This window comes from Lithobates pipiens, unplaced genomic scaffold (genome assembly GCF_037356315.1).
Source record: "Lithobates pipiens isolate NorthernLeopardFrog02 unplaced genomic scaffold, aLitPip1_a1.2 Scaffold_3, whole genome shotgun sequence".
Classification (NCBI taxonomy): domain Eukaryota; kingdom Metazoa; phylum Chordata; class Amphibia; order Anura; family Ranidae; genus Lithobates; species Lithobates pipiens.
Genome location: NW_027507790.1, coordinates 67,195,504 through 67,219,194, shown reverse-complemented (window position 1 = coordinate 67,219,194; position 23,691 = coordinate 67,195,504). Strand labels below are relative to the sequence as shown.

At 47.4% G+C, this 23,691-nt stretch overlaps 1 protein-coding gene across 2 annotated transcripts in view; it reads left to right on the top strand.

Moving 5' to 3' along the window:
- The window catches only part of PIWIL1 (piwi like RNA-mediated gene silencing 1), a 510,395-nt gene that overhangs the window by 286,081 nt on the left and 200,623 nt on the right, over positions 1-23,691 (top strand). For both annotated transcript variants that reach the window (XM_077461809.1, XM_077461808.1), the window contains exons 10-11: positions 14,435-14,561; positions 17,368-17,485. In XM_077461809.1, the coding sequence (XP_077317935.1) occupies positions 14,435-14,561; positions 17,368-17,485 (245 nt within the window). The remainder of the gene's footprint in view (positions 1-14,434; positions 14,562-17,367; positions 17,486-23,691) is intronic.

Below are 23,691 nucleotides of genomic sequence, written 5' to 3'. Positions count from 1 at the left end.
GCCCTCATTTTCCACTCAAAAGAGGATTTTTCGTCCGCCCAGGACTTCAGCAAAACGCTCCCATTCAAACAGGTCGACTAATGAGGGACAGAAGCGTTCCTGGATTTGCAAGCTTAGCAAACCAGCGAGCAAAAGTGCTACCGCATGAAGGTTTACCCCCGCCCATCACTCGGGTGGGGGGGGGTTGCCTTCGGGAGTTTGCAGCCTGGTGGGCCTCTTGGCTGTCTGACCAATGGGTCTGCGAACTGATTCCATCGGGCTACAAGATAGAGTTCCTCTCTTGGCCACCAAACAGATTTTTTCCCTCCAGCATACCCTTACATCCGGCTTGCCGGGAGGCCCAATATGGGGCAGTAAGGGACCTGCTTAGCTGCGGGATGATAGTGCCTGTTTCAGAAATGGAAAGGTTTCAGGGATTCTTTTCCAATCTATTTGTAGTCCCCTAAAAGGAAGGGATACACCCATTCTTGGTCCTAAAAGCCCTCAATTGCTTTGTGAAAGTACAGAGGTTCAGAATGGAATCAGTTCGCGTAGTCACTGCACTCCATCAGGGGGACATCCAGGATGCATACTTGCACATACCCATATGCCTCAGGCATTAGAGGTTTCTGCGATTGCAGTAGGGGAAGCCCACTACCAGTTTGTGGCTCTCCCCTCTGACTTGGCTTCAGCACCCTGAGTCTTTGCCAAGGTATTGGCTCCAATTTTGGCGTTGTTTTGACAGCATGGGATAGCAATCGTTGGTTACCTAGACGATCTCCTCATGAGAGCAGCTTCCGCCTCAGAATTAAGGGAGGATGTGGCGATCACCTTAAACCCTGCAGGAATTTTGCTGGGTGTTGATCCTCAAAAAGTCGGTTCTTGCGCCGACTCAACGCCTGGAGTACCTAGGCTTACTGCTGGACTCCGTGAAAGACAAAGTTATTCTCCCTTTAGACAAACTGCAGACTCTCAGAGCCGTAGTGGAGCTTTTGATGAACCGCAGGTGGTCGTTGCTGCGCTTCTGCATGCGAGTCATGGGCCTCATGGTGGCCTCCTTCGAGGCGGGACTGTGATAGATAAGAACTACAATCTAGTTAATGGTTATCTGCTGCTGTTTCTAACTAGAAAGTGTAGAAGTGCATGCACTTTTAGAAGTAAACACACTCTGAGACATGTTCAGTTACTTCTACACTTCTGATTTATTGCTGGGTGGTGTTAATGTTTCTACACAAAGATACGTCATTGCTATGTTAGTCTAATAGGTACATCTCATTGGTTGAAATACAAGAGAAATGAAGAGACTTGATGCTTGAAGTTTGATTGAAGCTTGTTCTATCATCATTTCCGCATTCTTCTAATGTGTGGGAAGAAGGGGGTACCCGCCATCTTTAGTTCCAAACAGAGACAATCTGTATACTATATAATAAGTAAGGAGTTACATAGAAACATGTATACACATAAGGAAATAGACATTTTCTGATTATCAGTATGTACATTGCATTCCTTCACAGCCCCCCCTAAATGGCTATTTTCTTCTGCCCCTCATTTAAAGGTCCTACTCACCTGGCCCATTCTCCTCAGCAACTCTTTTAGGCTGTTTATAGAGTTAGGCAGCAACTAGTTCACTACCCCCCTCGATACAGCTGGAAAAATGCAATCAGATGCTATCTATACCTATAACCCTATAGGATTGTGAGATTATGGACAGGGAGTGACTGTACAGGAGTGAAGGGTTTGTCCTCTTTCATCATGAAAGGGTCCTCCTCCTCTTACTGGAGAAATGTAGGTGTGCTGTTGTCTACAGTATTGCTCATTAATTTCTTTACGAAAGGTTGCATACAACATACAATCAGGGGTAAAAGGATCAGGATTATTAATACTGTTACCCCTATTTGGGCGAGCACCTTTTGCCACCCACTCATCCAGCTAAAATATTGATCCCATGGGTCTGTGATACCTGAGTTCTTCAACTCCAATGATAGATCTTCTAATATCTTTATAGCTATAGTAACCTTACCATTTGTGCCAGTATTATCAGGAATGTAGGTGCAACGGGTTCCCGTTTTTTCTATCATTTTACAGACCCCTCCTTTCTCAGCTAACACCATATCTAAGGCTATCCGATTCTAAAATGTCATGTAGGAAGTGGGGTTTAACTGGTGAGCAATTCCCAGGAGGGCATCTTTAGTGTAAGTCACAAATCTTTGTTGGTTGTAGTATATGTGATCCAATCTACATTCTTGTTGACAGTTATTATGGGATCAAAGACTCAGAACCAGCTTTTACCTGATCCCTGGCTTTGAATTTATCAGGGACCCCCCTTGGAACCCATATGACATGTACACATGAGAGTCAAAGCTTCCGGAGAGAGCTGCTCGTCCTGACTAGGTGCTGGGTCAGTGTATGTATCAGAAGTACCTTCTGCTAGGATATGGAGGGGCATAAGGACCTTTGCAAGGGCACATTCACTGGTCCAGGTTCCCTCTAACCCGGTCCTGATTTTCAAATTCCCATAGATTCAATACACATCCCCAAGTGACTGGACCTTGTTTCATACCTGTCCTCCGCAAAGTCATTCTGCTTATCACGGGTTTTCCATTTTCATCTTTCTTGTCTAATGCACTCTGTGGTCGCCCAGTCTGGCCCTGTGTTCCAACCCACTGCCCCCCCCCCCCCCCCAGGAGCCACAATTCTGTCCCCAGTAACTGTCTGTGATACACACATGTATATCCTTACCGTCAGGGATGTCACTGTACCAATGGCATTGCCACGAAGGGTCAAACAGACATGGTACTATGTCACAGTAATCAAAGGTGAAGGTGGTCACATGTGTACCTGAAGAGTTATATCGAAATGTAATTATGTTATCATTTTTTGTGGTGGGCACCTCCTTGGCCCCGACCCCAGACCAAACAGAAAAAGGATATGCAGCATGGTCATCATGAAGTGGCCGAGATCTTGTCCTCAGGGGTTGGAGCTTTCTTGCAGTGGAAAGCGTGTATTCAGGTGTTCTACCTGGCCAATTTGACTGCGGTAGCTGTGGTCCGGAAAACTTGGAATGGACCATTATATCTTGGCTAAAGGATCTCCAGGCAGTATTTGGTGTATCCCTGTATCTAATTCAGGATCTGGAATGGAAGAAAACACCCGGACATGCATTTGGGTTAATTCTCGTGATAATGCAGTTACATAATAAGTCAACACATCAGATTGCAACTGTAAGCCCTTGTACACACGGTCGGACATTTCGACGGAAAATGTCTGATCAGACCGTGTTGTCGGATAATCCGAGTGTGTGTGGGCTCCATCGGACTGTTTCTGTTGGAATATCCGACGGACAAAGTTTTAGAGCTGGGCTATAAAACTTTCCGCCAACATGATCCGATCGGACTTTGATTGTGTGTAGAGAATTCCGATCGGACAAAGTGCCATGCATGCTCAGATCAAATTCCTAGACCAAAGCTATTGGCTACTAGCCTGAACATAGTCCCGTCCTAACTAAATAACGTCATCACGTTACGTACGATCGGATTTTCCGTCAACTTTGTCAGACCATGTGTATGCAACACAAGTTTCAGACAAAATCCGTACGGATTTTGTTGTCGGAATGTCCGACCGTGTGTACAAGGGCTAACTGTTGTGGAAAGTAACAGCCAAGTCTAGGGGCTGAACCAAACAAAATTTCATAAGAGGATAGGGCATGTTTCCCCTGTTTTTAGTGTCCCATTCATCCTTTCTACCTTCCCACTGCTTTTAGGGTGGTGAGGGGTGTGTAGAGCCGACAGAACCCACAGTGCTTGCCCAAATCTCTTTTGTAAGGGTTGCTGTGAAGGCTGACCCTGATCGCTGTGTATGGCCTCTGGCATCCCAAGTCTACGTACTATCTTTACTATAGTAGTTTCTTAGCTGTGGTCCTGGTGGTCATGTCCACCTCCTCTAGGACGTATTCGAATCTGCCACTCCTTGGCATTTGTGAGTGATCAATTTGTATCCTCTGGAAGGGGTATAGGGCTTTTGCCAGGTGCTTCTTCTGTGCCTTTTCTGTGCGTCCTACATTTGGCGCAGATAGTGCATGATCTTCAGAAGTTGTTGGTTAATGGAGTAACTCCTGGTGCTACATAGTACTTGATAAGAGAGTTTATAAGTGTCTTTGTCAAGTGGGCAGCTCCATTTTCCCATTGCACCACGGCTGGGTACATACTCCTGGGTAGACAAGGTTTCTTATTGCACTCAAATAGTCCATCTCTGAGAGTCGCTCCTCTCCGTTTCCAGCTTTCCTTCTCATCTGGACTTGCTGCTTCCTGCAATTCTTTCAGATAAACTCTGTACACTGGGAGAGTCTGTAGGGTAAGCATGGGGTGGTCTTCTTCTACCACTCTGCTGTCCACTTCCCGTGGGCCACTGGCTGTCTGTCTGGCAGCTGAATCGGCTAGATGATTGCCTTGAGCTTCCTTCTAGTTCAGTTTGTCGTATTGTTTTACTTTCAGAATAATCACTTGGGTTGGGAGAAGAAAGGCGTCCATCAAGTCCTTGATGGCTGAGCTGTGTTTTACAGTGTTCCTGCAGCTGTCATGAACCCTCTGTCCTTCCAGATACAGTGCCTTGCGAAAGTATTCGGCCCCCTTGAACTTTTCAACCTTTTCCCACATTTCAGGCTTCAAACATAAAGATATAAAATTTTTATTTTTTGTGAAGAATCACCAACAAGTGGGACACAATTGTGAAGTGGAACGAAATCTATTGGAATTTTGAAACTTTTTTAACTAATAAAAAAATGAAAAGTGGGGCGTGCAAAATTATTCGGCCCCCTTGCGTTAATACTTTGTAGAGCCACCTTTTGCTGCGATTATAGCTGCAAGTCGCTTGGGGTATGTCTCTATCCGTTTTGCACATCGAGAGACTGAAATTCTTGCCCATTCTTCCTTGCAAAACAGCTCGAGCTCAGTGAGGTTGGATGGAGAGCGTTTGTGAACAGCAGTTTTCAGCTCTTTCCACAGATTCTCGATTGGTTTCAGGTCTGGACTTTGACTTGGCCATTCTAACACCTGTATACGTTTATTTGTGAACTATTCCTTTGTAGATTTTGCTGTATGTTTGGGATCATTGTCTTGTTGGAAGATAAATCTCGGTCCCAGTTTCAGGTCTTTTGCAGACTCCAACAGGTTTTCATCCAGAATGGTCCTGTATTTGGCTGCATCCATCTTCCCCTCAATTTTAACCATCTTCCCTGTCCCTGCTGAAGAAAAGCAGGCCCAAACCATGATGCTGCCACCACCATGTTTGACAGTGGGGATGGTGTGTTGAGGGTGATGAGCTGTGTTGCTTTTACGCCAAACATATCGTTTTGCATTGTGGGCAAAAAGTTCAATTTTGGTTTCATCTGACCAGAGCACCTTCTTCCACATGTTTGGTGTGTCTCCCAGGTGGCTTGTGGCAAACTTTAGTCAAGACTTTTTATGGATATCTTTGAGAAATGGCTTTCTTCTTGCCACTCTTCCATTAAGGCCAGATTTGTGCAGTGTACGACTGATTGTTGTCCTATGGACAGACTCCCACCTCAGTTGTAGTTCTCTGCAGTTCATCCAGAGTGATCATGGGCCTCTTGGCTGCATCTCTGATCAGTCTTCTCCTTGTCTGAGCTGAAAGTTTAGAGGGACGGCCAGGTCTTGGTAGATTTGCAGTGGTCTGATACTCCTTCCATTTCAAAATGATCGCTTGCACAGTGCTCCTTGGGGTGTTTAAAGCTTGGGAAATCTTTTTGTATCCAAATCCGGCTTTAAACTTCTCCACAACAGTATTACGGACCTGCCTGGTGATGATGCTCTCTGCGCTTTCAACAGAACCCTGAGACTATCACAGAGTAGGTGCATTCATACAGAGACTTGATTACACACAGGTGGATTCTATTTATCACCATCAGTCATTTAAGGACAACATTGGATCATTCAGAGATCCTCGCTGAACTTCTGGAGTGAGTTTGCTGCACTGAAAGTAAAGGGGCCGAATAATTTTGCACGCACCACTTTTCAGTTTTTTATTTGCTAAAAAAATTTAAAATATCCAATAGATTTCGTTTCACTTCACAATTGTGTCCCACTTGTTGGTGATTCTTCACAAAAAATAAAAAAATGATATCTTTATGTTTGAAGCCTGAAATGTGGCAAAAGGTTGAAAAGTTCAAGGGGGCCGAATACTTTCGCAAGGCACTGCAACACCAAAATCATGGGCAACGCTGAAAGTATATCTTGAGTCCGTATGAATGTTGGCTCTTTTTCACTCTGCCAATTTCCATGCTGTAGCAAGTGCTTGTAGTAAGTGCTTGCAGCTCTGCCATCTGTGCAGACATGACCGGTGGTAAAGCTTCAGCTTGTAGAACTGAGTTTTCAGTGGTGACCTGGATTCTGCAGGGGTATTTCACTCACGGTGGGAAGATGCGTGGTTTCCAGCCGCATTTGTTCAATGCAGTCATGGGGTGACAAGTCAAGACTCGACTCCTCCTCTTTTCCCCCTCGAGAAGTAGAAGGGTGGTAGGGTTTAGTGTTTGACAACGTAACAGAGTAATGCTGTCCAGTAGAAGGAGGGAACACATGAGTCTCAAGTATCTGGCAGTGGACAGGTGTTTCGGCTGGATCTTGGTTGAGTATGGCAACAATGTCATGGGGAGCAAGCAGAACGAGGTAGTGTCCGAGGACCAAGTCCGAAGTTTTGTCAAGCAAAGCTTGTGCAGCAAAGACAGCTCACAGACACCATGGGTCTCCTCTTGCCACCACATCCAGCCATCAGGAATAATATCCTATGGGGCGTAGGCGGATGCCGTGTGATTGGCTGAGTACACCTGCAGTATGCCCCAGACGTTTGGATACAAAGGGCTTGAACGTTTTGTCGTAGTCTGCGAGCCCTAGCGCCAGAGATGACGCGCTTGAGGGCCTCAAAGTTGGCTATTGCTTCAGGAGACATCTGGAAGGGGTCTGATTTCAGTGCATCATACAAAGGTTGCATCAGTAGGGAGGCTTCTGGAATACTTGCTCTGCAATAGGAAATTAGTCCAAGGAAGGCATGAAGGGGCTTCTGGCCTTGTGGCAGTGGGATGTCAGAGATTACTTTCATCCTTTCTTCAGTGAGGTGTCTTGTCCCATGGGACAAACAATGTCCAAGGAAAATGACAGATGTTGAGCACCACTGCAATTAGGGCTTTGAGACTTTGCAACCTTGGTTGGCAAGATAAGACAACAGGCTTTCTGAGGTGACTTCAGTGGGTAAGTTATCTGCACAGAGAAGGTCATCAACATATTGGAGGAGAATCACTTCCGGGTGTTACTCTTGTCATGTGTCATGGATAATAGCCATAGCTTTTGCAAACTGGCTTGGAGAGTTCTGTGCCCCTTGTGGCATAGCTGTCTAGGTATGTTGCTGTTTTTTCTTGGGTGAATGCAAAAGGTACCAGCAGGAGGGGTGAGGGTGGATACTGAAGAAAGCGTTTGCAAGGTCCAGCACTGTGAGGTACTTTGCGGTCAGACACCCCCGCAAGTAGCTGGTTCTCTTTTAGGGGTTCTCTTCTTCCTAGAGAACAGAGGTGTGTTGCATGGAGATGCACAGGGTATCAGGGCTCCATTTGACACGAGGTCCTTGACATGCTTCGAAATAGCTGCAGATTGGGCTAACTTTAGGAGGTATTGTTGTTTCCAGGGCAGTGATGCACCCTCTTTGAACTTGACTGACACTGGTGGCACCTTTAAGTGACCATTGTCTTCCGATTCTGTGGATCATAGGCACGCAGGGACCCTGTCAAGTAGGGATGCACCGAATGGGTTTTTTGGTGCCACAACCGATACCGAAAATGAAAAATACACTAGGCCGAAAACCAAAACCGATACCGAAACAGCACCGATACCCAAAATGACTGTTTTTAAAAAATATTTTTATACAGGAGGTGGTCAGAGACTGGGGACATGGTACAGGAGATGGTCAGAGACTGGGGACATGGTACAGGAGATGGTCAGAGACTGGGGACATGGTACAGGAGGTGGTCAGAGACTGGGGACATGGTACAGGAGATGCTCAGAGACTGGGGACATGGTACAGGAGATGGTCAGAGACTGGGGACATGGTACAGGAGGTGGTCAGAGACTGGGGACATGGTACAGGAGGTGGTCAGAGACTGGGGACATGGTACAGGAGGTGGTCAGAGACTGCGGACATGGTACAGGAGGTGGTCAGAGACTGCGGACATGGTACAGGAGGTGGTCAGAGACTGGCGTCATGGTACAGGAGGTGGTCAGAGACTGGCGTCATGGTACAGGAGGTGGTCAGAGACTGGCGTCATGGTACAGGAGGTGGTCAGAGACTGGCGTCATGGTACAGGAGGTGGTCAGAGACTGGCGTCATGGTACAGGAGGTGGTCAGAGACTGGCGTCATGGTACAGGAGGTGGTCAGAGACTGGCGTCATGGTACAGGAGGTGGTCAGAGACTGGCGTCATGGTACAGGAGGTGGTCAGAGACTGGCGACATGGTACAGGAGGTGGTCAGAGACTGCTACATGGTACAGGAGGTGGTCAGAGACTAGGGACATGGTACAGGAGATGGTCAGAGACTGGGGACAATGTACAGGAGATGGTCAGAGACAGGGGACACGGTAAAGGAGATGGTCAGACTGGGGACACGGTATAGGAGATGGTCAGAGACAGAGGACGTGGTACAGGAGATGGTCAGAGACTGGGGACATGGTACAGGAGATGGTCAGACTGGGGACATGGTACAGGAGATGGTCAGACTGGGGACATGGTACAGGAGATGGTCAAACTGGGGACATGGTACAGGAGATGGTCAGACTGGGGACATGGTACAGGAGATGGTCAGAGACAGAGGACGTGGTACAGGAGATGGTCAGAGACTGGGGATATGGTACAGAAGATGGTTAGACTGGGGACAATGTACAGGAGATGGTCAGAGACAGAGGACGTGGTACAGGAGGCATCCCCCATTGCAGGCCAGTGTCCCCCATTGCAGCCAGTGTGATTGTGCCCCATTGCAGCCAGTGTGCCCCATTGCAGCCAGTGTGCCATTTTGTAGCCAGTGTGTCCCATTGCAGCCAGCCTGTGCAGGGAAGAGAGCTGTTTGATCACAGCGCCGGGAACATCACAGCTTTCATTTCAATAGCTGTGTGTTCCCGGCCGCACGCCGTCACACGCAGCCCCCCCCCCCCCCCCTGTCCGGGCACTTTGATAGACAGATCATCCGTCCAATTCTGCCCGGACAAGGGGGAGGGGCTGCGTGTGACGGCGCGCGGCCGGGAACACACAGCTATTGAAATGAAAGCTGTGATGTTCCCGGCGCTGTGATCCCGGCGGAGGCCGCTCTCCTGCGCTATACACCCCCCATGATGGGCGTCACCAGGGGCGGGGCGGAGCCCCGCCCCCACCCAGGCCATGCCCCATTTTCGGCTCCATTATCGGCCGTTTTTCTCTTTCGGCAAATTGGCGAAAAGGGCATTTTCGGCCGATATGTTTCGGCGGCCGAAATTTCGGTGCATCACTACTGTCAAGTACTTACTGCAGTATTGAACTTGGAGTTATTGCTTCATGAAGTGTCATCAGGAGAGGCAGAGAACACAAAGCAGATGAGCCTTCTAAGGATAGGGGAGCAACCCTCAAGCCTTTTCATAATGGGAGAAGCCCAGATCATCAATGGCCTGTATGCGTCTAGCATGATACTTCTCCGCAGACTCCCCTTTATCTTGGGCAATATCTTGGGTTGTGATAGTCCGATACGCCAATTTCTCCTTTGCCCAGTCGTGGAGTTGTGCACAGAACTCCACGCCTGAGGTGTAGGAAGTGGCACTTGTCAGGCAGGCATCATTGAAGGCCGCCTGCATGACCGGCCAAAAGACATGTACGGCTTTGATTTGGCATAAGCTGATGAAGTCAAATCGGCGGGTGGCCTTTGCTGCCTGTTGTTGGTCTTCCCACTCGGACGCTTCTTCATCATTAACATATTCGGCCTGTGAAGGTTTCCGTATTGGGGAAGACAGATGTGCGGTAGGAACCATCCTGGTTTAAAACGGTGAACTGGGTATAGGTTGGGCCTACTGGGTGTATCAAGATGGCCACGGGCATCGGCAGACAGCTTATCCGGGGGTGAGGGGACACCCATGCAGCTGCACTTTCAGTCTGCTGAGTTGCAGTCCTTCAGGATGACTGAACAGATAATAGCAGAAAACCATTGGCAGGTTTGTTAAAACAGCCCCAAGTTACCTGCCTCTGAACAGTCTTAGAAAGCCAAAAAGATCAACCAGGTAGCCGAGACAAGAACAAGTCATACAGTGGTAAGAATAAATATGCTTACCGTACTGTTAGGGCTGCGCAAATCCCCCCTTTTGTTCTGCTTTGGTCAACCGCTTGACCCCTCTCGCGGTCTTCCTTCAACTGTAGCCTGGAGCCCCACGTTGGGTGGCAGTTGTGATAGATAAGAACTACAATCTAGTTAAAGGTTATCTGCTGCTGTTTCTAATTAGAAAGTGTAGATGTGCGTGCACTTTTAGAAGTAAACACACTGATACAAGTTCAGTTCGGTTACTTCTACACTTCTGGTTTATTCCTGGGCGGAGTTAATGTTCATACACAAAGATACGTTATTGCTATGTCAGTCTAATAGGTACATCTCATTGATTGAAATACAAGAGAAATAAAGAGATTTGATACTTGAAGTTTGGTTGAAGTTTCTTCTATCGTCATTTCTGATTTCTTATAATGTGTGGGAAGCAGGGGGTACCCGCCATCTTTAGTTCCAAACAGAGAGCCAATCTGTATACTATATAATAAGTAAGGAGTTGCATAGAAACATGTTTACGCATAAGCAAATAGACATTTTCTGATTATCAGTACATTACATTCCTTCACAGTACCGTGCACCCAATTTCACCCCAGAGTCTTGCAGAAGGAGATATTGGTAAAATTGGACAAATCTCCGTTATCAATGGATCGGCAGATTCAGGTCAGCCAGTTAGTAAGGGACTCCCTTCTCTGGTGGCTGAGATCTCCGGCCCTTACCGGCTGGGGTGGAACCCAGGGCCTCTGGTTGAGGGTGGAATCCCAGTTGCCGATCAATGTGCTAGAACTTCAAGCGATCAGGCTATGCCTCTCCACATGGTCGATGAGACTATGAGGCTGTCTGATCAGGATCCAGTCATGCATTGCCACGGTGGGGGCATATGTCAACCTAAAAGGAGGAATAAGAAGCTCTGCTGCAGCACGGGACGCCACTCACATCTTTCGGTGGGCTGAGCGGCACGTACTGGCCCTGTCGGCCATATACATCCCGGGAGTATAAAACTGGCAGGTGGACTATCTAATTTGCCAGATGCTGGACTCAGGAGAGTGGTCACTGCATCAGGAGGTGTTCAGGCTCCTTTGCCTGCGGTGAGGCACACCAGATGTGGATCTCCTGGCCTCGGCTCAATCGAATTTTGCGTAGGTTCCTGTTCAAGACAAGAAATCCTTGGGCGGACACGGCAGACAAGCTGGTGGCTCCTTGGGATCAGTACCTACTGATCTACAATTTTCCCCTACTAAAACTTTTACCGCATCTGCTCCGCAGAGTGAAGGCAGAGGGGATTACAGTAATACTGATTGCCCCAGATTGGCCTCTGCGTCCTTGGTACGCTGACCTAGTACGCCTGGTGGCGGACGCTCCTTGGCGGTTACTGATGCGAGGAGACCTTCTGTCACAAGGCCCGATTCTCCATCCTTCTTTACCGTCGCTTGTTTTAATGGCATGGCTGTTGAAAGCCAGGTGCTAAGGAACCGAGGTCTGTCTGACTGTGATTTTCACTATGTTGATGGCACGAAAATCTTCTCAGAAGATATACCATCATACTTGGAAGGCTTATATCTCCATGTGTGAGGAGATGGGGTGACGTCCGCGCACCTATTCCGTTTCCAGGGTCCTGCTGTTTTTACTGCAAGGAGTGGACCAGAAATTGGCTTTAAGCACCATCAATGGACAGCTATCAGCCTTGGCTGTCTTTTTCCAATGACCCCTGGCATCTCACTCTTTAGTAAGCACTTTTGTACAAGGGATCTGGCATGTAGTCCCTCCGGTGCGTCCACCCTTACCTCCGTGGGATCTGAACCTGGTGTTATCGGCGCTTCAGAACCCACCGTTTGAAAACATCAGGAAAATTCCTTTGTTAGCACTCTCTCAGAAAGTGATCTTTCTAGTGGCCATTACATCGGCCATGAGGGTTTCAGAACTGGCGGCCTTATTTTGCAAGTCGCCCTATCTAGTTATCCACAAGGATAAGGTGGTGTTGCGTCCACAACCTTCTTTTTTTCTGAAGGTGGTTTTGGCTTTTCACCTCAATGAAGATATTGTGTTACCATCTCTGTGTCCTGAACCAACACATCCTAAGGAGGTGGCCCTCTATTCCCTGGATGTGGTCCAGGCTCTAAGGGTATATCTGTCTGCCACGGCTCCCTTCCGGAAGTCAGATTCTTTGTTCGTTTTTCGATAGCTGGTCCGAAAAAAGGGCTGGCGGTCTCATCCACCATTTCCAGGTGGATCAGACAGATCGTGGTACAGGCTACGTTATACTGCTTGTTGACGTACTGAGCTGCAGGAAGCAGGCTGAGGGGTTATTACCAGAGGGACTTCCCCCTAGGCGGGAACTGTACAGTTCTGTTTTGTTTCACATATATTACACGTTCTGCCTGGTCCTTTCCTGAAGGTGGCGTATTAACCCTACGGTCAAGTTTACTGTACGTTAATGAACTTCAACAAAAATCCTATTATTGCAGCATACCAGCTAACATGACATCTGCAAAGTTTATTTTTTTTCATATTTATTTTGTTTTAATTATTTTTTATTTTTTTACTTGTCAGCCAAGTTGACAATCTGGGGATTGGATAGTGTTAAAAGCACTTGCAGATTTAGATGGATTTGACTAACAAATTAAAGCCAAACTCAGCTAACACATTTTAAGCAGTTATAGCAACCATTTTTTTTCCATTTTGTGATAAAGATTTTACATCAAGAAAAGCTTCCCATTGTAAGCAACCCTGTCAATGTTAAATGTTTTGTCTGAACCTTCTAATGGCAACTTCTGGACAGCTTAGGATATTAAAGAATTACCAGGTGAAAATAAAGGAAGAAAAGGCTTAGAACAAAAAAGTCCCGCATAAACCAAATTTCATGATTGATAAGCTGCAGTATAAGTATTTATTTGGGGTTTAATATAACTTTAACCACTTGCTGCCCACCCTATAACAGATACATGGCGGCAAAGTGGCTTCAAAATCCTGACCGGACGTCATATGACGTGATCAGGATTTTGAGCCTATACGCTCCCCAGGGGGTGCGCATCGCGGCGATCGTTGTTGCAGGGTGTCAGTCTGACACCCTGCAACTACGATCTCGGTAAAGAGTCTCCGACGGAGTCTCTTTACCACGTGATCAGCCGTGTCCAATCACGGCTGATCACAGTGTAAATAGGAAAAGCCGGTGATTGGCTTTTCCTCACTCGCGTGTGCGAGAGGCTGCTCCTCTGACGTGGGGGGGGGGGGGGGGTCTGTGCTGATCGATTATCAGCACAGCCCCCCCGAGGATGCCCACACTGGACCACCATGGATGCCCAGCACAAGGTAATCCTCCCTAGACCACCAGGGATGCCAGTCAGTGCCCACAATTGATGCCAATCAGTGCCCACAATGGGCATCACTGATTGGCATGCATTATTGTTTGGCACTGATTGGTATCCATTAGTACAGTATAACATAATACAATGCCGCCTATCAGTGCCCACCTGTGCCGCCTATCAGTGCCCACCTGTGGCACCTATCAGTGCCCATCCATGCCCATCTGTGCCGCCTATCCATGCCCATCTGTGCCGCCTATCTATGCCCATCTGTGCCGCCTATCCATGCCGCCCATCCATGCCAATTTGTGCCACCTATCAGTGCCCATCAGTGTCGCCCATCAGTGCTACCCATCAGTGCCACATATCAGTGTCCATCAATGCCACCTCATCAGCGCCACTTCATTGGTGCCCATCAGTGCCCATCAGTGTAGCCCCTTTAGTGCCCATCAGTGAAGGAGAAAACTTACTTATTTACAAAGTTTTGAAACTGAAACAAAAAAAAACATTTTTTCAAAATTTTTGGTATTTTTTTATTTGTTTAGCAAAAAATAAAAATCGTAGAGGTGATCAAATACCACCAAAAGAACGCTCTATTTGTGGGAAAAAAAGGATTAAAATTTCATTTGGGTACAGCGTCGCATGACCGCGCAATTGTCATTCAAAGTGCTACAGCGCTGAAAGCTCAAAATTGGTCTGGGCAGGAAGGTGTTTACGTGCCTGGTATTGAAGTGGTTAAAATTAGTCTCTAAAACAATTTTCTAGCATATACTTTTTTTTTATGTATTTGTGATTTTAACCTGATTTCATTATTTTTTAATAGCAATATAACAAACAAATCACAGACTCAAATCAGCCTGGAGTTATCCACAATCCCAAAAAAATAAAAGGACCACCTGGAACACAACCAACTCCTATTATTTTGATTCCAGAATTTTGCTTTTTAACAGGTATTGCAGAATTTGTACTATTACTTTTCTGTTGGGAGCTTAGAGTCTTTCTTTCCATATATATTTGACTTCCTTTCTGAACTTGAAAGACTCAGACATGATCTTGTTCATAGGATAACACATAAAGGGTAGGCATGTAAACGATACATTTCCAGTGTTTCTGCAATAAGGTAAAAGCATCTACTAGAATGTTAAGACTGTTACCCAGACACGTGGTATACTCACTTGGAAGTCTGGCGTAATGCCCAGTTCTGTTGATATTGTTATTTGAACATTTGACGAAAGCTAAAAAGAGAATTGCAGGACTACTTGGTGTGGAGGAACATACCGTATATACTCGAGTATAGGCCGACCCGAGTATAAGCCGAGGCCCCCAATTTACCCCAAAAAAACTGGGAAACTTATTGACCCGTGTATAAGCCGAGGGTGAGACATCCCTGTGTCCCGTCCATCCCTGTGTCCCGTCCGTCCCTGTGTCCCGTCCGTCCCTGTGTCCCGTCCGTCCCTGTGTCCATCCCTGTGTCCCGTCCGTCCCTGTGTCCCGTCCGTCGCTGTGTCCCGTCCGTCGCTGTGTCCCGTCCGTCGCTGTGCTGTGCTGTCCGTCCATCCCTGCCTACCTGTGCCAATCTGCAGCCTCTGTGTGCCACGCTCTCCTCCTGGCAGACAGCGGCCATTCCTCTGTTCAAAAGCCGCGCCTCCCTCTCTGTGATAGGCGGAACACTCAATTTCCCAGCAGTCAGTGTTCCGCCTATCACGGACATCCTCTCATCCTCGTCCATAGTATGAGAATGAGCGGATGTCCGTGATAGGCAGAACACTGACTGCTGGGAAATTGAGTGTTCCGCCTATCACAGAGAGGGAGGCGCGGCTTTTGAATAGTAGAATGGCCGCCGTCTGTCTGCTCGACGCGCTGATCGGGCAGGCAGACGGCGATGACTCGAGTATAAGCCGAGGGGGGCACTTTCAGCCTCAAAAAAGAGGCTGAAAATCTCGGCTTATACTCGAGTATATACGGTACCTTCTTTCACTGCACATTACCAGAATGAATAGATCTGACACTGTTTTTATGAAGTAGAGACAGCACCTTGTACTATTGTGGGTATGTCTTGTAACTCTTTTCTTGTATGGTCAAATTTAGTGAGATTTTATGAGTAATAGGATTTAAGTTCACCTAGTCTTACTCTTTGTGTAAAATCCAAATAGTTTTTTCCAGGCCTTTCAAGCAGTGTTGGGGGGGGGGGGGGGGGGGGGGGGTAATGTGTTTACTAGAGTATAAATCTGATATTAGCTGTCTTTGGTGGAGCAGTTCAAAAAACTAAGATTCAAATGGTTTATGTGGTCTAAAGAATAATAATGAGTCCTGGGATTACATAGATAGTGCTTTATTTGTACGTAGAACTATAACAGACTGGCAACCTGTGATTTTGTATTTTGTAGTTGGATTTATGCCAAGTTAATGTAAGCTGAACTGTATTTTCCTGTTTTACTACTCCATGATTATGTACCTTACTGCATGTACACTATGAGTGTAATTTGGAATTCTAAAACTATAAGGGTACAAGAAGTTGGCAAAAGATTGAATGTATGGCAACACGCCTTTAGGCTTGGTTCACACTTATGTGTGTGGTTGTGGGATATGCAGTGATTCCCCCACCCACAGTAAAAACATGCTGTTGTGAAATCATGAATTCATCGTCAATGGCACTCTCACACATGTAAAAACGCATCACTTTTGAGGGTGTGGGATCCGCAGGAAATTCGCATAGTCCAAATAACCAAGCTATTTCCTTGTGGACCACCTCTTGAAAGAGGTAATCGCCTCCTGCGGTTTTTAATTTTTTGCACTATAAACATAAAAAAGAGCGACAATTTTGCGCAAAAATTAAAGCGTCTACAAACTATGGGAAAGGTTTATAGTATTTTTTTATTTTTTACAAGTTATGGCGGTGATATGCGATTTTTAGTTTTTTTAGTGGTGGTTTTATTGTGGCGGACAGATTGGACCGTCTTGACACATTTTTGGGAACATTGACATTTATACAGCGATCAGTGCTATAAAAATGCACTGATTACTATGTAAATGTCACTAGTAGGGAAGGAGTTAATACTAGGGGCCGATCAAGCAGTTAAATGTGTTCCATAGTTAGTGTTTCTTACTGTATGGGGATGGGACGGATTGGGGGAGGAGACATATCACTGTTCTTACTTACTAGGAACAAACATTCTGTCTCTCTCCCCTGACAGAACAGGGATTTGTGTGTTTACACACACACAAATCCGGGTCCCCCACGTTAGTCTGCTCCTAAAGGAGACAATGTACCCATACATTGTTTTGCACACCCGTGCCATTTTGCCAATATCGGCATGAGCAGGTCGGCATGAGCAGGTCGGCAAGTGCTTAAAGCATCCACTATGGAAAAATTTTAGGCACCTTAGTTTGCCGCTATTACACAGGCAGATGCAATTTTACAGCGTGACATTAGGCATCTATCTACTTAACGTTATCTTTCACATTATGCAAATTCTTAAAGGGTCTATGTTAAAACAATATATATGTGGGTCTATGTTAAAAAAAAGTGTGTGTGTGTGTGTGTATATGTATATATATATATATATATATATATATATATATATATATATATATATATATATATATATATATATATAAATATATATATATATTTGGGGGTTCTTTGTAAATTTTCTAGCAGATAAAAATAATTTTTACATGTTGTAGCAAAGTGTCAGAAATGGCCCAGGTGGCATGTTGTTAAGTATGTTGTTAATGTTTCTTTTTATTTGAAAGGTTTGACTGATAAAATGAGAAGTGATTTTAATGTGATGAAAGACCTAGCAACGCACACTCGGCTAGCCCCAGAGAAAAGGAAAAATCAAGTTTCAAGATTCTTAAATTACATTCACAAGTAAGCTTTTCCCTTTGATTAAATTTTTTCAATTTTCAAATATTTTTCCTCTTTTTGGCTGAAACCTTCATATTTAATAAAATAATGGAAAGCGTTTATGTAAAGTACTGCACCCACAGCTCTTTATTACGTACACTCATAGGGTATGCCATGTAACAGTAATTTATGAATTTGGCCACACGGAAATGGCTTCGGCACAATTAATTTCTTACAAGATGGTGTCTTACAAAGTAGGTGTCTAAAGCAATTCCATTGGAGTTCTTTAACAATTGCATAAGCCTTGGCAAAAAGCCCAATTATTTTCCTTTCCCAGTAATTTTCCAGGACAGCCACATAGATGATTGGTTCTTCCCTCGACAACAGAGACTCCAAACATTCTAAACAAGAGGCCAGTTTACTGTTCTTTATACTTGCGTTAAGCAGACTGTGCCCCAACAATAGTGTCAGTGGGAGGAATTGTGCTCCTTCATTGGTGTCAGTGGAGGAATAGTGCCCCATCATTGGTATCAGTGGAGGAATAGTGCCCCATCATTGGTGTCAGGCCTTTTCGTCATTCTGAGTGGACTTGCAGGAACACCCCTCAGAACAAGTGCCCCCCTTGTAACTGCATGATCCTGTGATGGTTGTGATCACAGGACGCGCAGCCAAAACTGGATCCGGATATGGGCACCGTGATCGGCCCTCCCGATAATGTGATGGCTGTGTCCTATCACAGCCTTCAGAGTATAAACAAGGACACATGTCCATTTCAGTTTTCCCCGCTGAGCTCAGTGAGAGCTCGGGAGTGGGGGGAGAGCTCGGGGGATGACAATGGCTCTGTAAGAAATTATTCACCACTGTCCCTGTCCCCATAAACAGCTGCACCAGTGCACAAAATATCTGTCTGTCTCACATCATATCTGTAGCCGTGCACAAAACATCTGTAGCAGTGCATATTACATCTGTCAGTGTCCCCATGAACATGTAGCAGTGCAAAAAAATCTGCAATTGTGTTCAGTTGTCACATAAACATCTGTCAGTGTCCATCGGTAGATGATCAATATCTGTCATAGTGTACAAGTGCACAAAAACATCTGTCAGTGTACCAGTGTCCCCCAATAAATTATGAAAATTATTTAAAGCGCCGCTGTCCCTTCAAGCTTGTCTGCAAAGGCGAACGCACACTTTGGTCCCGTACGCATACACAAACAGCGATCACACCACATGTGAGATATCGCCACGGACGTCAGAGCGAGAGCAATAATTCTAGCTCCAGCCCTTCTATGCAACTCTAGACTGGTAACCAATAAAGCACCAGCTATGGAGATTTTTAAATACTGACGTTTGGCTCCATTTCACAAGCGTGCACAATTTTGAAGCTTGATGTTTGGTATCTATTTTATATTTAAGCAAACATGTAGGTATTGACTTTGTGTACATTGAAATTCGTTAAAATGTATTTCTCTGTCGTTCACTGACTGACACAGCTCCATTATTCTTGACCATAGGGTTGTTAAGCCACCTTCAGGAGAGGACTAGGCAGAACATGTTATACATGTGAAAAAACAGAACTTTATAGTTCCGCTCAGGGGGCGATCTATCCAGTAACAACCCCTCAGCCTGCTTCCTGCAGCTTCAGTTTTTTTCTGCCTAGTGAAGGAGATGAACCTAGGATCCCTGCGGGACCATCGATCCTGGAATTTTTTGCGGAAGTCTACCTTTTGCGCAAGATTTTTAGATCCTGTGATCAACTATCAACAGCCGGCTGTGTGACAGGCTGGATATCCTTATCCTTGTAGTCTCCAGCCTCGTCATCGAGCGTGTACAGGCCATAGCTACGCGCTGGGTCGGCCACGACGTGTCCCTCAGGCTCCAGGGGCGACCTGTGAGCGCAACGCTCCGGGGCACACATGACCGTGCTACTGATGTCTGTCACGGTGTGCCTTGGCCAGCAGCCACCCTTTACTGATCGGAGCGTTGGTCTGTGATGGGATGTCCCCAGCTTGTCCAGATGGTAGGTACAGCTCTCCCTGCCTCGGCGGGATGGAGCAGCTGGGCATGGAAATTTCCTGGGAGGTCGATTCGTGGGTCCCTCTCTTCTCTCCCTGTCCCTATCCCCCCCCCCGTGAGGATGCATGAAGGGCTGCTGAGCGGTGTGTGTATCTGTAGCCAGGGGTCCCCTGGGGGGCTCTCACTTTGCATGGGGGGGGCTGCACTGGGATTCTGGCCTCCCCCGCTGGGTGTCTGGAGGTCTGCATGTGCTGATCGCCATAGCGCTGTTCTGCTGCCATTTTCACTGTGATTATGTCCTTTATACTGGATGGCCGGTGGCCATTTTGTTGTAGCTCAGTGTGGTTTTTAAGCTCAACGCTGGTCCCTGCTGCTCAGAACGGTGCAGTTTCTCACTCAGGACACCTAGGAGCTGACACAGGCACTTGTAGCTGAACGGAAGCAGAACTCGGTCAGGGTGTTCCCCTCAGTCTTCAGCTGCTAGGAGGGTGGGACTGTTCACCCGTCCTAACTCCCCAAGGGTGACAGACTGGGTGGGTCAGCATTGCTTCAGAAACTGTGTTTCATCTTCAGAACTCCCTGCATTTGCAACCGGCTCGTCTGCAAACAGTGCAGTGCCTTTGGACGCTTTGTCGGCGGTCCTTGAAACTTTTGTTGCCAGGGTGGAGGCAGTGTGTGGGCGCAAAGGTGGTAAAAAAGCGTCCTCTTTATGGTGGTGTTGTCCGCAATGCGACCAGTACTGGCCACAGCACTTGCTGAGTGGCAAAACTTTTGCACCGCGAATTGGGGACACAGCAGACCTCTTCTCAGGAAGATCCTTCTCACAGGCGTCCGAGCGGCGTTAGTCGCAGGAGATCTTCTGTGCAGTTTCGGGAGCGTTACTGCGATCAGCGGCGTGCACGCGGGTGCGCGCGCGGCCGTTTGACGCAATTGGCGCCAATAGCGCTATTTAAACTGGATCCTTGCTTCACTGCCTTGCTGCCTGATCAACAGCGTTCCCGTGTTTCCTGGTAACCTGTATCTGAACCTGCATCCGTATCCTGATCCGTATTGAACCCGGCCTGTTCCCGACTCTGCTGTTTGCTGCCTGCCCCCCGACTTTGGCTTTGTACCCGACTACTCTTCTGGATTCCGTTTCTGTACCTGATCTGCTCGCCTGTGCCTGACCTGGACTGTTACACCATCCGTCATCTGTAAGTTGCCTGTTCACCGCTGCTGTACTACAGGACACCTCCCAGTCTTCCACCATACCCGGCTGTTACTCCCTCTGCGCTTGTTCCTTCTACCTCTTGCTGTAGACTACTGGACTCTTCCCACTTCCCACAGTATCCCGTTTGCACCTGCATCCGCTGTCGGACTACAGAACCCCTCCCGTTGTTCGCTGTACCCTGCGATCACTTGCATCCCGTTGCCGGACTACAGGAATCCCTCTGCTGTCTGCTGAACCTTACCTTTGTCTGCATTCCGCTACTGGACTACAATTCACCTCCACCATCAACGGTCTGCTGCTTCTTACATCTAGCATCCAGTCAGGCACTTGTGCCCCTCTGTGCTCCCGAGCCCCTGTCATCACTACCAGGGTCTCTCGAGTCAGAGGTCTACGAGAAGCCACTCCCTGCACTCCGGGCTCTGCCTTAAGGTACGTGACACCTCTCCTGTCTGCGTGGAACTAGCAGACCATCTAGTGCAAGGCCTTAAGTACGTTTGTGACGTGGCCTTTGATACGCTTCCTCTGCTATCCAGGGCTTCAGTGTTAGCAGTGGTGCTGAGGCGCATTATTTGGCTAAAATTCTGGTCTGCGGACCAAGCATCTAAAAGAGCCCCGACAGATCTACCCTTCCTTGGTGAGCGGCTCTTTGGAGCCTGATTGGATGAAATCATTAAGAATGTCACAGGTGGGAAGAGTAGCTTGCTCCCACAGGCCAGGACGACTAAGGAGCCACACTGCAGGCAAGGGCCCTCATTTTCTGCTCAAAAGAGGCTTTTTCGTCCGTCCTGGGCTTCGACTAAACGTTCCCAGCCCGACAGGACGACCTCTGAGGGACAAAAGCGTCCCTGGAATTGCAAGCCTGCGAGCAAAAGTGCTACCGCATGAAGGTTTTCCCCAGCCCGTCTCTCGGGTGGGGGGTCGCCTTCGGGAATTTGAAGCCTGGCGGGCCTCCCGACTGTCCTACTAATGCGTCTGCAAACTGATTTCCTCCAGCTACAAGATAGAGTTTCTCTCTTGGCCACCAAATGGATTCTTCCCCTCCAGCATACCCTTACTCCCGCTCTCTGGGAGGCCCTAATGTGGGCGGTAAGGGACCTGCTAAGCCATGGGGGGATAGTGCCTGTTCCGGACTCGGAAAGGTTCCATGGGTTCAACTCCAATCTGTTGTCCCCAAAAAGGAATAAGTATGGCCAATTCTGGACCTGAAAGCCCTCAATTGCTTTGTGGAAGTACAGAGGTTCAGAATGGAATCAGTTCGCTCAGTGGTCGCTGCACTCCATCAGGGGGACTCCCTGGCGTCTTTGGACATCCAGGATGCGTACCTGCACATACCCATATGCCTCCAGCATCAGCGGTTTCTGCGATTTGCCATTGGGGAAGCCCACTAGCAGTTTGTGGCTCTCTCCCCTTTGGATTGGCAGAGTCTTTACCAAGGTATTGGCTCCAGTTTTGGCGTTGTTGCGACAACGCGGGATCGCGATCGTAGGTTATCTAGACGATCTCCTCCTGAGAGCATGTTCCGCCTCAGAATTAAAGGTGGATATAGCGATCACCATGCAAACCCTGCAGTAATTTGAGTGGCTGTTGAACCTAAGCAAGTCAGTGCTCATACCGACTGAGCGCTTGGAGTACTTAGACCTACTGCTGGACTCCATGGAAGCAAGAGTTTTTCTCCCTTCAGACACACTGCAGACTCTCATAACTGCGTTAAAACTATTGATGAACCACAGGTTGTCATCGCTACGCTTTTGCATGCGAGTCCTGGGGCTCATGGTGGCCTCCTTCGAGGTGGAACCGTACGCCCAGTTTCATACCAGAGTCTTGCAGAAAAAGATCTTGACAAAATGGGACAAATCTCCCGTTATCGCTGGCTTGACAGATTCGGGCGAGCCAGTCAGTTAGGGAATCCCTGCTCTGGTGGCTGAGGTCCCCGGCACTTCGGCCTGGGAAGTCGTTTCTACCTCTACATTGGACAGTGATCACAACGGACGCCAGCCTGTCCGGCTGGGGTGAAGTACTGGGAGTACAGTCAAGCTAGGGCCTCTGGTCGGGGGAGAAATCCAAGTTGCTGATCAATGTGCTCAAGCTCCGAGCGATCAGGCTATGCCTCTCCACATGGTCGATGAGACTACGAGAGCATCTGATCAGGATCCAGTCAGACAACGCCACGGCGGTGGCATATGTCAACCATCAAGGAGGAACAAGAAGCTCGGCTGCAGCACGGCAGGTCGCTCACATCCTTCAGTGGGCAGAGCGACATGTACCGGCCCTTTGTGTGAACCTCCGCTTTAAGGGGTATAGCGCCTCAGTGTGAAAGCAGCCTAGAAGCTATGGTATAAAGCACTGAAAATTTATCACAGCTGATGTACTGATGAATTTATTTCTTGAAACCCAACATGTGAAGACAGTACAAATATTTCCCAATTAACCCATTTTTGGAAAGTAGACAGCGCAAGGTATACCACGTCTGCTCTGCAGAGTGGAGACCAAGGGGATTCCAGTAATACTGATTGCCCCAGATTGGCCTCAGCGCCCCTGGTACGCCGACCTAGTACACCTGGTTGCGGACGTTCCCTGGCGACTACCGATGCGAGAAGACCTTCTCTGTCAGGTCCGATTCTCCATCCTGCTTTACCATCTCTGGTTTTAACAGTATGGCTGTTGAGAGCCAGGTGCTGGGGAACTGAGACCTATTAGACTCTGTGATTTTAACTATGTTGAGGGAATAGAAATCTTCTCGGAAGATATACCATCGTACCTGGGAGGCCTACATCTCCATATGTGAGGATAAAGGGTGGCATCCGCGCACCTATTCCGTTTCCAGGATCCTGCTTTTTCTACAGTGAGGAGTGGACCAGAAATTGGCTTTAAGCACTTTTAAAGGACAAATATCAGCCTTGGCTTTCTTTTTTCAAAGACCCCTGGCGTCTTTCTCTAGTGAGTACTTTTATTCAAGGGGTCCGGCATGTAGTTCCTCCAGGGCGTCCACTGTTACCCCTGTGAGATC